The 17455-nt window shown below is 44.1% G+C and overlaps 1 protein-coding gene across 1 annotated transcript in view; it reads left to right on the top strand.

Annotated features, from left to right (window-relative positions):
• LOC126353999 (slit homolog 2 protein) overlaps positions 1-17455 on the top strand; it is a 1283043-nt gene that overhangs the window by 952934 nt on the left and 312654 nt on the right. The window contains exon 4 of the mRNA XM_050003305.1: positions 3886-4022. Within this exon, the coding sequence (XP_049859262.1) occupies positions 3886-4022 (137 nt within the window). The remainder of the gene's footprint in view (positions 1-3885; positions 4023-17455) is intronic.

Below are 17455 nucleotides of genomic sequence, written 5' to 3'. Positions count from 1 at the left end.
TCACCATCTGTATTTTTTGTTGTTGAAAACATTAAAGTTTTTAATGGCATGTAAAAAAAACTTTACAACGTTTTAAATTTTTTAAATCGCTTCGCTGAGGATCGGTGGATTGTAAACGCTGACAACACAGCCATGCCCATCTGAGGCGAGTAGGATAAAATAGCAAGAAAGAAAAATTGTAACAGACCGTATACATTAAGTTAGAAAAATTATGAAGGTGTATAGGGCTTGTTACTGAAAGTAGCAACACTTCATTAACACTGAATAATGCGTTACAACGCAAGAAGTTTCGACTGGATTAATGATAACTAGAGAAAAGTTAAGGTGGTCGTTTTAATGCTTCAGGTGCTCTACTCACCTCCCCCTCCTCCCACCTTCCACTTATAAAACCATGTGAAACCGTCATATGTCCTTATTTGGATGTTGCTCAATTCGTGCATAAAACTGGCTTCACTGTCGGTTACGTCGTCAAAGCGTTGACACTTCTGATGAATTTTTGCACCTTGTCATTTTGTGCTGATAACGCCAAGAACCGACACCTCTTTTTTCCAGAAAATAAATGTCCACGTTTTGCATTTCAAATAAGTTGCGGCAGGAGTCCACTGTTGTTGTTTTCGTTCGGGTGTCAATGTGTGCGGGAGCAAATTTTTCCACAACCTTGTCTGTTGTTCATCATATTATGAAAAACGTGCGAAAAATTGATGTAGAATCGTTGTGACACAACTCTGACACATCGCGGGCTGATTGTCACTATTTAATACTGCCTGCTCTCAACTGACTGGTCGAATGGACATCTGTTGTTTACAGTTGTCAGTTCAAGCTGCCACTGCAGTGATGCGGTGACGTCGCTTACACTCCGGAAATGAATTAAATCTCTGAACTTTTATGACGGGCGTAGTGCTTCTCGAATATCCTGCTTATTAATTAAAATGGCATAGGTGTAATAAAACTTGAGTCTCTTCAAGTTTTTGAATCGTTTCTGTGCGGAGAACGTTTGCTAGTTAAACTTGTTATCAATTTCGTATATACCAAGCTTTTCGTTTACAAGTTTGTAGGGTCATATTAACAAATTTCTCCTCTACAGTTCTGCAACTGATTCAGTGTTCCACATCGCAAGGGCTACTCAATATGAAGCTGTTCATACAGCGGGCTACATGCACTGACGGAAGAAAATCGCAACATCAAAGAATTATTAATGTACAGTAATGAATTCCGGGAATACCTTTGTCTAGGTAGCATATTTAAGTCACTGACTTTCCAAGATCACAGGTCACTGTAAACGCGAGATATGCCATTGAGAATGTGAAATGCAGGTGTAATAATAACAAGTGTAACGGCCAGAATATTAGATGCAAGCATGCAAATGTGCATGCACTGTGTTGTAAATGTGCCGGATGTTAGTTTGTGGACTAGAGTTCCATGCCTGTTGCAATTGGTTGGTTTATACAGGGACGCTTAATGGTGATTTTTGGATGCCGTTGGAGTTGTCGTCCCATATGTGCTCGATTGGAAACAGATCTGGTGATCGACCAAGCCAAGGCAACATGTCGACATTCTGAAGAGCATGAAGGGTTGCAACAACAGTATGTGGGCGAGCTTTCTCCTGTTGTAAAACACCCCCTGGAATGCTGCTCACTAACTGTACAACAACAGGTCGAATCACGGGACTGTCGAAAAATTTGCAGTCAGTGTGCGTGGGATAACCAGGACAGTGTTCTTGCTGCCATATGAAATCGCACTCCAGACCATAACTTCAGATGTGAGTCCAGTGCAGCTAGCACGCAGACGGGTTGGATGTAAGCCTCCTTCTAAGCAACACACGGCCATCACTGGCAATGAGGCAGAACCAAATTTCATCAGAAAACACAACAGACCTCCAACCTGACCAGCAATTAGCTTTCGCTTGACACCACTGAAGTCGCAAATGGCGGTGGTTTGGAGTCTATACTACATCTACATCTACACCCATACTCCGCACGCCACCTGACGGTGTGTGGCGGAGGGTACCGTGAGTATCTCTATCGCTTCTCCCTTCTATTCCAGTCACGTATTGTTCGTGGAAAGGAGGGTTGTCGGTATGCCTCTGTGTGGGCTCTAATCTCTCTGATTTTATCCTCATGGTCTCTTCGCGAGATATACATAGGAGGGAGCAATATACTGCATGGCTCTTCGGTGAAGGTATGTTATCGAAACTTCAACAAAAGCCCCTACCGAGCTACTGAGCGTCTCTCTTGCAGAGTCTTCCACTGGAGTTTATCTATCATCTCCGTAACGCTTTCGCGATTACTAAATCATTCTGTAACGAAGCGCGCTGGTCTCCGTTGGATCTTCTCTATCTCTTCTATAAACCCCATCTGGTACGGATCCCACACTGCTGAGCAGTATTCAAGCACCGGGCGAACAAGCGTACTGTAACCTACTTCCTTTGTTTTCGGATTGAATTTCCTTAGGATTCTTCCAATGAATCTCAGTCTGGCATCTGCTTTACCGACGATCGACTTCATATGATCATTCCATTTTAAATCACTCCTAATGCGTACTCCCAGATAATTTATGGCATTAATTGCTTCCAGTTACTGACCTGCTATGTTGTAGCTAAATGAAAAGGGATCTTTCTTTCTATGTATCCGCAGCACATTATACTTGTCTACATTGAGATTCAATTGCCATTCCCTGCACCATGCGTCAATTCGCTGCAGATCCTCCTGCATTTCAGCATTTCAGTACAATTTTCCATTGTTACAACCTCTCGATATACCACAGCATCATCCGCAAAAAGCCTCAGTGAACTTCCGATGTCATCCACAAGGTCATTTAAGTATATTGTGAATAACAACGGTCCTACGAAACTCCCCTGCGGCACACCCGAAATCACTCTTGCTTCGGAAGACTTCTCTCCATTGAGAATGACATGCTGCGTTCTGTTATCTAGGAACTCTTCAATCCAATCACACAATTGGTCTGATAGTCCATATTCTCTTAGTTTATTCATTAAACGACTGTGGGGAACTGTGTCGAACGCATTGCGGAAGTCAAGAAACACGGCATCTACATGTGAACCCGCGTCTATGGCCCTCTGAGTGTCGTGGGCGAATAGCGCGAGCTGGGTTTCACGACCGTCTTTTCTAAACCCATGCTGATTCCCACAGAGTAGATTTCTAGTCTCCAGAAAAATCATTATACTCGAACGTCAGTGGAATGCACGCTAGAGGGCGTCTATCTCGGAGTGGTCATTGAAGCAATCGATTTGTAAAAGTTCGCTGTGTCACTGTGGTGTCAACTGCTGCTCAAGTTGCTGCTGTAGACGTACTACGATGCGCCAGAGCCATACGTCAAACACGATGGTCTTCTGTCTCATTAATGCCACGTGGCCGTCAGCAGCCCAGTCTTCGTGTCACCGTACATTCGCGTGATCTGCGGTGCCAACAGTCACTTACAGTGGTTACGTTCCTACCACGTCTTTCTGCAGCATCGCTGCAGCATCCCAGAAAAAACACGCTGTTTCTCTTAGCCCTATTACACGACCTCGTTTAAACTCGGCGAGGTGTTCATAATGGCATCTTTCTCTCTTTAAAGGCATTCTTGATTAATATAAACTCACTTCGTCCAACCGCAAGGATAACCAACGTTCACGAGCGTTAAAGCATAATCCGAATAGACATGTTTCAGATGCAAAAACACGCCTACCAACTTCCGTTTATGTCGCACGGCTCCTTCTCGGTTGTGCGATTTTTTTTTCAGTCAGTCATAAGCACCCAGCTATTTCAAGATAGTTATGGCTTGCTGACAGTTCAGGAGATTACAGCCAACGAGATTACAGTCAACGGAACAGACAGTGTGGGTGGAACTTCCTCTTGAGTGACGTTCGTGGTTCGCCTGTTGCAGGAAACTGAAGCGGTTGAATCTGGGCGGCAACGAACTGACGGCGGTGCCGGTGCACGCTCTCAACATCTTGGACACCCTGAAGAAACTCGAGATGCAGGAGAACCGCATCACCGAGATCTCCGAGGGAGACTTTGCAGGTTAGCGGACAGCACTGCGAACTGCATTTTTCCTCTCACCTTCTGCTGTTTGATGTATCTTCGTACCTGTTATTCTCTGTATTATTATTAATCTCATCTTTATATTTCACAACATAGATAACATTGCTGGATGAGGCCAAGTCTACTCCATATTACTTCCAATTTCATCGAGGGTAGTCTCGGCAATGTAATTCAGTTTACGCAACCTATGGGCGATTCCGAAAAGTAGTGTATTTTGTGTTGCATTCCTTCTTCTTCATTTTTATGGCTTTATACCGTGTCTTCGCAGGATCAGCATATTGATCAGGATCTTGAAACGTTACTGGCAGGGGAGGGTGGATGTCCTACACGTAATCAGCCCTTCACCCCTGAAACGGAATTTGTGGATCACATTTCACGCTGCGTCTAGTGTTACGTAATGAGAAAAACTGTGAATGTTTTCTAAATGTTTGTGCGTCGTGTAACTGAGGCAGGACATATGTACAAGCCTGGCATTCGCCTAGTCTGATGCTTGAAACCGGATAAGGACCACATCCAGGATGGCCCAAGTCATTAATTCGCCGTTTGGATTTGATCCAGGGCCGGCGCGAGGTCCTCGAATCTCGGAATGACGTGCTGAGGAGCGCAACTGTTCTTCACTTTGTTTACTAGACCCTGGTTTTCTATACAGAGCACATTTCAACTAACAATGTACACCCCCCATCTCTCTGTGCCCACCTCTCCTATTTCTGCCCATCTCATCCTCCCCCTCCTTATGCTTATCTAATCCTCACCCCTCCCCACCCATTTTCCCCCCCTCTCTCTCTGTCTTTCTTTTCCTGCAACTCTCTCTCCTTCTTCCATTTCCATTCCTATCTTCTATTTCCCCTTGTCTATGCCCATTCCTTCCTCCTCCTCCTCTCTACCATGCCCTCCTCCCCATCTGTGTATCCATCTCCTCTTCTCCCTCTCTATATCAATCTCTTTCTCCCCACTCTCTCTGTCTGTTGATATCCTCCTTTCCCTCTCTTTACGCCCATCTCCTACTCCCACTTCTACAGTCCATTTCCTCTTCCTCCTTTATCCGCCTCACCCTCCCTCTTTTCACTATCCATCTCCTCCTCTCTCTTGTCTCTGCTCAGTCGTGTCGATCCAAACTTCCTCCCTTGCCAAACCTACTATTCGTTGATGCCTCAAAATGTGTTTTATCCGTTGACCCCTTTCTTAAATGAATTTGTGTCATAAACTTCTTTGTTCTCTATTCACTTCAGCATGACTTCGTTATTCGATCTATCCATTTAAGTTGCCGCTTTCTTCTGTAACACCACAGCTGAAACGCCTCTAATCTCTTCTTCTCTGTACTGTTTACTGACCAAGTTTCAGTTCTCTAAAAGGCTACGCTCCATTAAATACTTCCCGAAAATACTTCATGATAGTTAAATTTGTACAGTTTTCTCTTTTTCTGAATCGCTTTTCTTGGCAGGCTAAATTTTATATTTTCCCTACTGCTACTCAAATATATCGTCAGAACCAGAAATGAGCGACTTCCAGAGCCCACTGGTAGGAAAATACGAGAATGCTTGAGAAATCCAAGGGAGAGGCGGACTGCCGGAGTAGAACTGACTATAAAGTTTAACCAGTGAAATAGACGATGGTGAAGGTAGTTTGAACGAAATGTCATACTAATACGAAGTTAAAAAGATGATATGCTGAAAGAATTGAGGACCATACAGACAAGTCGTGTCTGCGCTCTAGGTTCGTTAAACGAAGACCAGCGAATGTTCCTGATACCGGCAGATAGTGTAGAAAAGTCATCTAGACGTGTCTGTGTGTGCCCCTGTAATGTTAAAAATACAGCGTGACAGATTTTGCGGAACATGTGTTGTGCAGATAACATGGTAACTGGGTCATGAGAAACCCATACGGGCCTCCAGAGAGTATGATGACTTGATGTGCCCAGTTCTGTAAGGACTACTTGGCTTCAACAAATGCAGGAAGGAAATAGGTCTTGGAAGACTGCCGTAAGAACGCGGCATTCTCCCACCTAATGGTCAGTGCGTGCCGCTTAGGACAGTTATGCACAAACGGCCTAATCATTGAACACAAACCAGTACGGAGCGTTAGTGACGGACTCAGACCTAAGAGTTCTATATTTTCTCTTTTATGGTCTCTTTTCTCTCTCCCGCTGGGGTTACCACGTCGACAAACTGTTCTTCACAGGGCGTTGCTACCACAAGATACGTAAGATACGTGTCTAGTGACAGGACTGGTAATGAAGGATTACTCCTGGATATCATGAACGTTACTTATTATAGCATTTAATATCGCTATATCTCAGCTGTAAGCCATACACCACTGTTTTTAATTATACATCATCGCATACAACATGCATCACGACTATGGCGCTGACTGTCTACAAATTCTCCTACAGTTTAATGCGAGTTCAGACACAATTCTGTAAAATCAGACACTCTCGTCCTTGATCGGATTTTTGCGCAATGTGCAGGGTAATTATAAAGTCAATGAATCAATGAAACGTTTCAAAAAATTTGAATGTGTAACTGGCTAACATAACATAATGAAATTAACAATACGTGAAAGCACTCTTTGAAAGTAGTTTAATTTCTTATTTTTCATGTTTCCTTCTTTTAAGCGATTCCGGCAAGTTAGTTTGAGAAACTGCTCGTAGAAGTTTAAAATGTTTGCCAATCAGGCAGAGGAATCATTTTGTGTGCTAGAGGTTTCCCGTTGCTAATCGGACTTGAGTGTGGTAAGAACTTTCAGTGGGAAGTTTCAGAAGATGCCTCCGATTTAGCATAGGCAAGTGGTACAAGAAAATTCCAGGAGAACAGTTGTTTGTGTCACGCAAAACTTTCGGGCAGACCAGGAGTAATGTTATGACGTACAAAAATGTCTACCCATCAAACTGGCGCAGAGGGATGCAACAGTGTGGAAACTTCTTCGAAAGCGAGTAAAAGTGAAGCCTTGCCCCTGTAAGTATAAATCCATTACGACGAACTGCACCAACTGCGGATCTGCACTGACACGCAGGACCATCTTGATAATGACAACTTCTCAAACAACTTAATCTTCAGTGACGTAGCCACTTTTCATCTTTCGGTGAAGGTCAACCGACACAACACACGCAGATGTGGGACAGAGAATCCACACGCAACTGAAAACTCGTCCTTGATTCCGAAAAAGTTAAAGCTGCGGCATGCTTGACAAGTCAATTGGCCCTCCTTCTTCCCTGAGAGAGAGATCAATGGTATTACTTGCCTCAAAGTGCTGTAACGGTGGCTCATGCTATAACTAGAAACTGATAGAGGTACTGCATCTTCCAAAAAATTGTGCCCCTCCCTGTGTACGAAATTGCGTGAAAGATAATAAGACACTGCCAGGTCACTGGATAGGTTATGTTGAGGCATCTGATCTGCCGCTACTCAGCTGGTACCACTGTCACCAGATTTGAAGTCTTGAGATTTTTATTATTTTGGGGTTACATCAAGGTTAATGTTCCTTCTTTTTTTTAATTGGATTTCGAAGATTTGCGGCACAGCTTCGCAGCAGCTGTTCTTACTATCACTCTTGATAAGCTGGGTCATGTGTGAGCAGAGGCGGACCACCTACTTGATGTGCATCATCTGAAGAAGGGTAGATTCGCAGAACATTTATAAACATCGGAATTTTTTTTTAGAGTTAGGCCGTTCATCAGATATTTCAATATTTCGTGGACTTCATAAATACCCTGTATTTATTCTTCGGCTTTTATATTACATAAAATAATTTACAAAAATATCTTAAATGAAAGTTATTACATCAGAAAACTGGCTTAGGTAGCAATAAAGCTGGATTTTTAAACAAAATTGAGTTTTATAACAGACCCCCTTCTGCGAGCAAGCTATTAAATAACCGGTACGGCTTCGCAGCACGAGGACAGCTTTGTTTTAAAATACGGGCTCTACAGTACACACCAGTGACCTCTGATATTATAATTCACACCCTCAGTTCGCTCTGGCAGACATATTCCACACTAATGAGCCAGAACATTACTACCACCTGGTTAATAGCTCGTTTATGCATCTTTGGAACACAATACATCAGCGATTCTGCCCTTGGTAGGTTCCCATGCGACACCAGATGTCTGCGCAGAACTCACGCAGGATCCGAAAATTTCTGACCGTTGGCCTGTGGTAGCGTAGAAGCAGAATGCAAAACAGCGTGCTGAATAATTCAGACAATGTCGGTAAAATAGAAAATTTTATTGACTGAGGGAAAAAATAACAATTCTGTGTCCACTCCCTTTCCTTGCATTAAGTTGATGCTTAACATCGTAGCGTTTTTCCATAAGTTTAATAAACACAACAGTTGCACTTAAGACAGACTTCGGTCTTCAGTAACGTATTCTCCTCCACTATTTACAGCAGTTTACCAAACCTGGGGTAACTCGTCGAACCATGTTCGGAGCGCATTTTCACCCGGAAAGGAAGCTACTTGAAGGTTGAAAAGATGTAGATCTGACTGTGCAATATCAGGTGAAAGGGTGGGGTCTGATTTACTTCCCAACTCTGCTCCTGTGTAGTGTTTTTTGTGAGTCTAGCAGAATACGGACGGGTGTTGTCGTGGTGCAGCATCTCTTCACACAGCCTTCCTGGCCGTTGTTCTTGGATTGCGTGTACAGAGCAACTCCGTTGGTGGAAATGAATGTCAGCAGTGATGGTTACACGTCGAAGAAGCAATTCATAGCTTACCACACCGACGCTGTTTCAAATGGTGCATAACATTATCTTTTGTGGACGCACGTATGTCTTTATATGGGGAGTTGCTGCTTGGTTTGCGCTCAACCATTCCTTTTTTTACGTATGTTAGAATATATACACCATTTCACGCCACCAGTAATGATACACGATACGAATTTTAGGTGTTGTTTACGACCGTATTGGTGACGACTAGACAGAGATACACATACTGCCACCCGCTGATTTTTGTGATGTTAGCTTAATGCACGAGTTACCCATACACCCGATTTTCTGACCTTCCGCACTGCATGCAAATGTCACACGATAGTCGAATGATCACAGTTCATCACATTTGCCAGTTGTCGAGTACACAGATGTGGACCATTATGGATTATTGCCTTTAAACGATCTTCAACATACCCCGAATGTCATCCTGAACGTTGAAAGTCACTAATGTCAAAACAATCTTCATTAAAACGAGAAAACAATTTTCTTGCTGTGCTCTGCCCAGTGACTTTAACACCAAACACGGCACAAATGTTTATGGCTGCCTCCGCCGCTGTAATCCAACTATTGAACTCAAACGGCAGAATATGCCAAAATGTGCCGATTTCTCCACTTGACACTCCATTTTCTGGCGTCCACAATTGCACTCATCATATCCAAATGACAAGATGACAATATGTAAACTCAGGTAGCAACGGTTATCTACAAATAATACTTGAAAATCGATAAATAAACCTAAAGCAACATGAATATCAGCATGCAAAACAAAACCGCTACGAACATGCGCAGCAATCCAGCAGACGATGCTAGTGTTATGATAAATCCCATTAGACAACAAGCACTTAAGCGTTGCTAAATGATGTCTCCAAAGGAATTATTAAGTTGTTCTCTGAAAACGGACGTTCCCTACATTTTGAAAAAAGTACAATCAGTTCTGTACAACAAATAGTCATACCAAGAATTGACGTAGCACATGAGCAGGAGTCATGTGAGTAGATTAGAATGCTCCACATTTTTGCATGTAGATATTGATGACAACTTGAAATTAAACAAGCACATCACCGATTTTCTCTAGCAATTAAGTTCACATATTTTTTCCTTCCGCATTATCGCTAACCTTGGATACAAATTTATCAAACTCCTGAGACATTTTGCATATTTACACTCATAATGTCTTACGAAATAATTTTCCGGGGTGGCTCATCACTTAGGAAGTATTGATTGCACTAAAGCGAGCAGCATGAATAGTAATCGAGTGAGGCGGCCCCAACCGTGCGACTGCTACGGTCGCAGGTTCGAATCCTGCCTCGGGCATGGATGTGTGTGATGTCCTTAGGTTAGTTAGGTTTAAGTAGTTCTAAGTTCTAGGGGACTGATAACCACAGCAGTTGAGTCCCATAGTGCTCAGAGCCATTTGAACCATTTTTGAGGCGGCCCAGTGGTCACCACTCTGGTCTCGTGTTCGGGAGGGCGACGGTTCAAACACGCGTCCTGCCATCCTGATTTAGGTTTTCCGTGATTTCCCTAAACCGCTTCTGGATAACGTAGATTGAGAGGTAAAAATTGACACACATGCTCGGAATGACATGTGGTTTTATTACAACCACCCCATATTGCTAGACACGTGAAAGGTCTCTTGCGCGCGTCGTTTGGTGATGATCGTGTGCTCAGCCGCCACTTTCGTCATGCTTGGCCTCCCAGGTCCCCAGACCTCAGTCCGTGCGATTATTGGCTTTGGGGTTACCTGAAGTCGCAAGTGTATAGTGATGGACCGACATCTCTAGGGATGCTGAAAGACGACATCCAGCGCCAATGCCTCGCCATAACTCTGGACATGTTTCACAGTGCTTTTGACAACATTATTCCTCGACTACAGCTATTGTTGAGGAATGATGGTGGACATACTGAGTATTTCCTGTAAAGAACATCATCTTTGCTTTGTCTTACTTTGTTATGCTAATTATTGATATTCTGATCAGATGAAGAGCCATCTGTCGGACTATTTTTGAACGTTTGTATTTTTTGATTATAATAAAACCCCATGTCATTCCATCATGTGTGTCAATTTGTACGTCTCTATCTACATTATTCCGTGATTTATTCAGTTTTCAAATACATACTGACTTTTTGATCACCCGGTACATATCCTGTACACTCACTCGTTCCACATCATTGTGATAAAAGAATCGTTTAAATGGTCTATGGAACCTGTAACTAACTAACTAAGTTGCTGGTGCCCGTTAGCGATTCCGTAGGGTTCAGATTAGGCGAATTTGGCTGCCAAGACACCAGAGCTAGTACGCTATCATCATTCTTAAAACACTGCTATACGGCACTGGCCTTGTGACATTGGTAATTAGCCTGGGTTTCGATTACCAGCACAGCTCCCATGGAAGCTCAGGTGAATATCCTCAATAACATAATACTGGCCCAACTGACCGTGGCGCGGTGCGTGTTTCTGTATTTTATAGTTTGTAATAAACGTTCGAAATATGTTCCTTCTTTTTGAGTCACCCGATACACGGCAATATCATGCTCCACTACTTCCCTTCAATAGTCTCCTGCGTCTTTATTTTCGTCGACCTGCAAACACTCCATAGCGTATCATCACCATCATCATATAATCATCACCACCATTATCCATTTAACATCTACTGTTGGGTAAAGACCTCCTCCAGATTATTTCGTGCCTTACAGTGTTTCTCCGAATGTTTTCTATTGACATATATTTACGTTCTATAAGGTCATATTCTCGGTCTTTCCCGACCTCTTGGAAGGCTGAAAGGATCTCTCTTGGTCCATTCATCAAATATTCGCGTTACATCATATACCACACAACCCTGTTTATCTTTCTTTAAAAACACAGTACACCTTTCCTACCGTTTGTAGGGCATATTAACAGGCAATCCTGGCATAGAGAAACAGTTGACAGAGTTGAAAACACATTACCCGCCATGTCCGCAAGGAATCCCAATTCGGTTTCACAAACAGTACTTCACGGCACTGGTCCTTTATTTATCTCGAATCTCTCGCCCAGCACAAAGTTCCAAGCTACTGGCAAAGGCACAGTTTACTTCCGTACATATGAAGTGTAAAAGAACGGACCCGAAAAATTACAAACCACTTTGTTGCAGAATTCTTGAATATATTTTCGATTCGAGTACAACAGGTTTCTTCGAGAAGGGCAATCTTCTGTCCACTAATCAGAAAGGCTTTAGAAAGCATCGTTCGTGCAAAAGTCGGCTTACCCTTTTCTCACATGATTTCCTGTGAACTACGGATTAAGGGCAACAGGTAAATTCTTTATTCCTAGATTTACGAAAAGCGTTTGGCCCGATGCCCAATTGCAGACTGTGAAAAGATCCGAGCATTCGGAATTGGTTCCCAGAAGTTCCGAAAATTTAAGTTACAGAACCCAGTACGAAGTCTTGGACAGCGTGTGTTCTTCAGAGACAAGACTATCGTTAGGAGTGCTCCAGGAAATAGTGATAGGACCACTATTGTTCTCTATATACATACATAATCTGACGGACAGGGTGAGCAGCAATTTGCGACTGTTTACTGATGAAGCTCTGATGTATGGAAGGTATCGTCATTGGATGAGTGCAAGAGGATACAAGATGACTTAGAATTTCTAGTTGGTATGATGCATGGCAGCTAGCTCTAAATGTGGAAAATGTAAGTCAATGCAGATGAGTAGGGAGAACAGACCCGTAATGTTTGAGTAGTGTGTTAGTAGTGGGCTACTTGATGCAGTCACGTCGACTGAATATCTAGACGTAAAGTTGCGAAGTGATATAAATTGGAACGAGCATGTAAGGAGTATAATAGCGAAGGCCAATGGACGACTTGGTTTATTGGGACAGTTTAAGGAAAGTGTGGTTCATTTGTAAAGAACACTAGATCTACCCGTTGTTGGGTACTGCTCTCGAGTGTTATGGATACGCACCAGGTCGGATGAAATCAAGACATCGAAGCATTTCAGTGGAGGCTGCTAGATTTGCTACCGGTGGAATCGAACAACACTCATGTATTACAAAGATGCTCCAGGATCTCAAGCGGAAACCCCTGCAGGGCAGGCGACGTTCTGTTCGATGAACACTATTGAGAAATTTAGAGAATCGGCGTTTGAAATTGACTGCAGAAGGATTCCAGGGCCACCAACGTACATTTTTTGTAAGAACCACGAATATAGGAGAAACTAGGACTCCTATGGACGAATATAGACTGTCGCTTTTGCCTTCGCTCTACTTGCAAATGGAATAGGGAAGTAAGTGACTAACAGTGGTACAGGGTACCCTCCACCACGCAACTTGCGGTGGCTTGCAGAATAAGTATACAGACGTAGATGTATTTAGCCGGATGCCCTTACCGACTCAACCACTTCCACGGGTTACGAGTACCTCACATGTCTGCGTGTAGTGATATACACTCCTGGAAATTGAAATAAGAACACCGTGAATTCATTGTCCCAGGAAGGGGAAACTTTATTGACACATTCCTGGGGTCAGATACATCACATGATCACACTGACAGAACCACAGGCACATAGACACAGGCAACAGAGCATGCACAATGTCGGCACTAGTACAGTGTATATCCACCTTTCGCAGCAATCCAGGCTGCTATTCTCCCATGGAGACGATCGTAGAGATGCTGGATGTAGTCCTGTGGAACGGCTTGCCATGCCATTTCCACCTGGCGCCTCAGTTGGACCAGCGTTCGTGCTGGACGTGCAGACCGCGTGAGACGACGCTTCATCCAGTCCCAAACGTGCTCAATGGGGGACAGATCCGGAGATCTTGCTGGCCAGGGTAGTTGACTTACACCTTCTAGAGCACGTTGGGTGGCACGGGATACATGCGGACGTGCATTGTCCTGTTGGAACAGCAAGTTCCCTTACCGGTCTAGGAATGGTAGAACGATGTGTTCGATGACGGTTTGGATGTACCGTGCACTATTCAGTGTCCCCTCGACGATCACCAGAGGTGTACGGCCAGTGTAGGAGATCGCTCCCCACACCATGATGCCGGGTGTTGGCCCTGTGTGCCTCGGTCGTATGCAGTCCTGATTGTGGCGCTCACCTGCACGGCGCCAAACACGCATACGACCATCATTGGCACCAAGGCAGAAGCGACTCTCATCGCTGAAGACGACACGTCTCCATTCGTCCATCCATTCACGCCTGTCGCGACACCACTGGAGGCGTGCTGCACGATGTTGGGGCGTGAGCGGAAGACGGCCTAACGGTGTGCGGGACCGTAGCCCAGCTTCATGGAGACGGTTGCGAATGGTCCTCGCCGATACCCCAGGAGCAACAGTGTCCCTAATTTGCTGGGAAGTGGCGGTGCGGTCCCCTACAGCACTGCGTAGGATCCTACGGTCTTGGCGTGCATCCGTGCGTCGCTGCGGTCCGGTCCCAGGTCGACGGGCACGTGCACCTTCCGCCGACCACTGGCGACAACATCGATGTACTGTGGAGACCTCACGCCCCACGTGTTGAGCAATTCGGCGGTACGTCCACCCGGCCTCCCGCATGCCCACTATACGCCCTCGCTCAAAGTCCGTCAACTGCACATACGGTTCACGTCCACGCTGTCGCGGCATGCTACCAGTGTTAAAGACTGCGATGGAGCTCCGTATGCCACGGCAAACTGGCTGACACTGACGGCGGCGGTGCACAAATGCTGCGCAGCTAGCGCCATTCGACGGCCAACACCGCGGTTCCTGGTGTGTCCGCTGTGCCGTGCGTGTGATCATTGCTTGTACAGCCCTCTCGCAGTGTCCGGAGCAAGTATGGTGGGTCTGACACACCGGTGTCAATGTGTTCTTTTTTCCATTTCCAGGAGTGTATTATGTACTCGTGTGAAAACGTTTGCTAAATACAGGGTGTACATGAAGTCCATGAACACTTTCAATTATTTATTGCACAAGAACTAAACATTAAACAGATATCATACAGATTGCATTTTGAAGAGAAACTGTGAGTTTTGTACAAACAGTCGATTTGCGAACCATGAGTGACCCGGCAGACGTCAATGAGGTAATCGAATTCTTGCCATACCCGTCCCAGCACGGCATCGTCGACTGTGCTAGTCGCTTCCCGTATTCTCTCCCGGAGCTCTGCTACATCACGTGGTAGAGGCGGTACATACACCAGATCTGTAATGTGTCCCTACAGAAAAATGGCACACGGAGAGAGACCTGATGATCGGCGAACTCCAGCACACAGAAAGCTCACAATTAAGAATAAGTTAGTCCTTTGAAAAAAAACTGAAATATTTCACGAACAGCTTGCTGCTCTCTATGGAAATGAGGTACCGAGAAGTTTAACACTTCGCGTCCTAGTTATTTTACTCATAAAAAGTTACATTGGTGTATAAATTGTGGAGCTCTATTTTCATGTTGCAAAGATAAAAAATTAAATTAATGCACGAACTAAAGTTTGTATGCTTTCTCTTGGTATATATACTTTTAATAATAACAGAATACCAGTCGATGTTTAAATATATAAGGGAGGATCAGAATCCTTCTGTTTCAGAGCGTTGCTGCAGTGTATAAGCAAAGTAGTGCGATTTCCAAGTTGGTACATAAGCAACAACATCTAGGCATCGGTCTAGGGTACCATTCGTGTCTTTCCCACGTGCGTGCGGAAACGTGGACTGTGGCGACGTTATTACCAAATGCGTCCAAACAGGACCAGCGTGCTGTTGTTATTTCTTTCGGTTCCTAAAGAAAAACACCGATAGACATCCATCGGAGAATGTGTATAGGACAGTATATCTGTCGGAAGCCACCGTTATGGAATGGTGCACCAAGTTCGGTGTTGGCCGCGTTGCGACACAATACGCCACTCGATCTGTGAGGCTTTTGGTTCATAATCTGTGCATAAAGAAATTGGAGACTACACGCCAGTCCATCTTAGCTCGTGCAAGACATCTATTTGTAAAATACGAAATAAACTACAGTTTCTCAATCACTCTTCTTTTACATATGGCAGACGGTCGACAAATAGACCACATCTGTTGTCTCGCTCCATACATTCCTGATAAAAGATCCAAGCTATATAACGCACTATACACGTAGAATTCCTCCAGGAACTGAGGAAGTGTTTCGTCAAAGAGGGCTGGGCAAACTGCATCTCACGTAATGTGCTAGAGTCTGGATGTGATTTCTGACATTCAAACTTCCTTGATAGAAGTTTAAATACAGTGCCGCGATGGGAGTCGTCGTCTTTTCCCGATACACCGGCTGAAACATTAGGTATCGGGTCTGCAGTCATCTCCGTTTCCGTCACTCAAACCTTACGACCATTTTAAGATCGCCGCATATTACGCAGTGTCATGTCTCACATAGTTCGGCGTTAATGTACCATGTTACACAGTCACCCAACCCTAGTCCAAAGAAACTAGGGGCGAAGGGTCAAATACTGTAAAGGGCAGTACGTAATAACAGTCACCGCACCAACAAACAGGGGAACAGCAATAAGCGGCTGCGGCGCAAATGAGCGGGCTTATGGCCCTTAAGCGGCAATATGAGGAACAACCAGCAGTAGCATCCCAACTGGGCACGTTGGCAATAACACCGCTACACCGACAGCGTCCGATAAGCGGGCGCCGGCAAAGAAACCATTGAGCACGGCTTAGCTTAACGTTAGTTGATGAAGCAGCGATATTGCTGGCGCAACGTGCAGCATTCCTCTGGTTTCATGCCCTTTTACTTGAGAGTACTTACATACGACATTGGGCTTACGTTTCCACTTGGACGTGGTGAAAGGCATGCAAAAAGCAACATAGGAAAAGCAACAAGTAAAATAATACTACAGCATATTCTGTTTCCGCAGTCAAAGATATTATGTGCGTCCCAGCGTTGGTGTTTACTCGCTCTTGTAACACAAAGGAAACTATGACATTATGGGCAGCGATGAACTCCAATTATATCTAAAAATTTGAATTTATGTTACAAAATATTTACATTAAATGTCACATTCGTATCAACTTCAACAATGACCTCAGTTTAGATTAAATTACTGCATTTAGCTATTTCTATAATGTGAAGTCAAGGGAAATACTAACCTCAAAAGCAAGGAAAGTGGACTGGAGTTTAACCTGCTGTCTACGCTAAGTTCATTATATGCGGACCATAAATGGCCCTCGAAATCGGTTGTCTCCTCTCTCCAAAGGAACCCTTGCGGCATCCGAAAAACATAGGTCTGGATGGATGTCATAGATCTGAAAATCAGTTCTGCATGTCAGTCGCCACCTCACTTGGTATTACAAATCTAATTTAGTGAAGACGAACTGCAGACATTGTTTGTCAGGCTATAAACCGCTGCAATGTGAATGTGAAGGATAATATTCGACAGTCTGTTCCCGCTAGCGATTTTGAAAACGGTTCAGAAAGATGTGGTACACATTATTGTTCAAGATATGCGTATTTTCGTGAAAATACCACAGTATCAAAGAAATATTTTGCTTTCCATGAGGTAAAAATATTTTTTACTTTCTTTTTCTAATTTAGGATGTTTAGGCACACTCTTGCATCGGACCATCTCTTTACACATTCCCTTCTTTTTATAAGGATCACTCAAATGAAAATAAGGTAGAGGAAAAAACAGTAAGTAAACTGTGTATCGTTTCAATTGTGTCCCCCCCACCGGTAGCTGAGTGGTCAGCGTGACAGAATGTCAATTCTAACGGCTCGGGTTCG

Source organism: Schistocerca gregaria, chromosome 3 (genome assembly GCF_023897955.1).
Source record: "Schistocerca gregaria isolate iqSchGreg1 chromosome 3, iqSchGreg1.2, whole genome shotgun sequence".
NCBI lineage: Eukaryota > Metazoa > Arthropoda > Insecta > Orthoptera > Acrididae > Schistocerca > Schistocerca gregaria.
The sequence above is the reverse complement of the archived record's forward strand: the minus strand, read 5'-3'. Positions and strand labels throughout refer to the sequence as shown.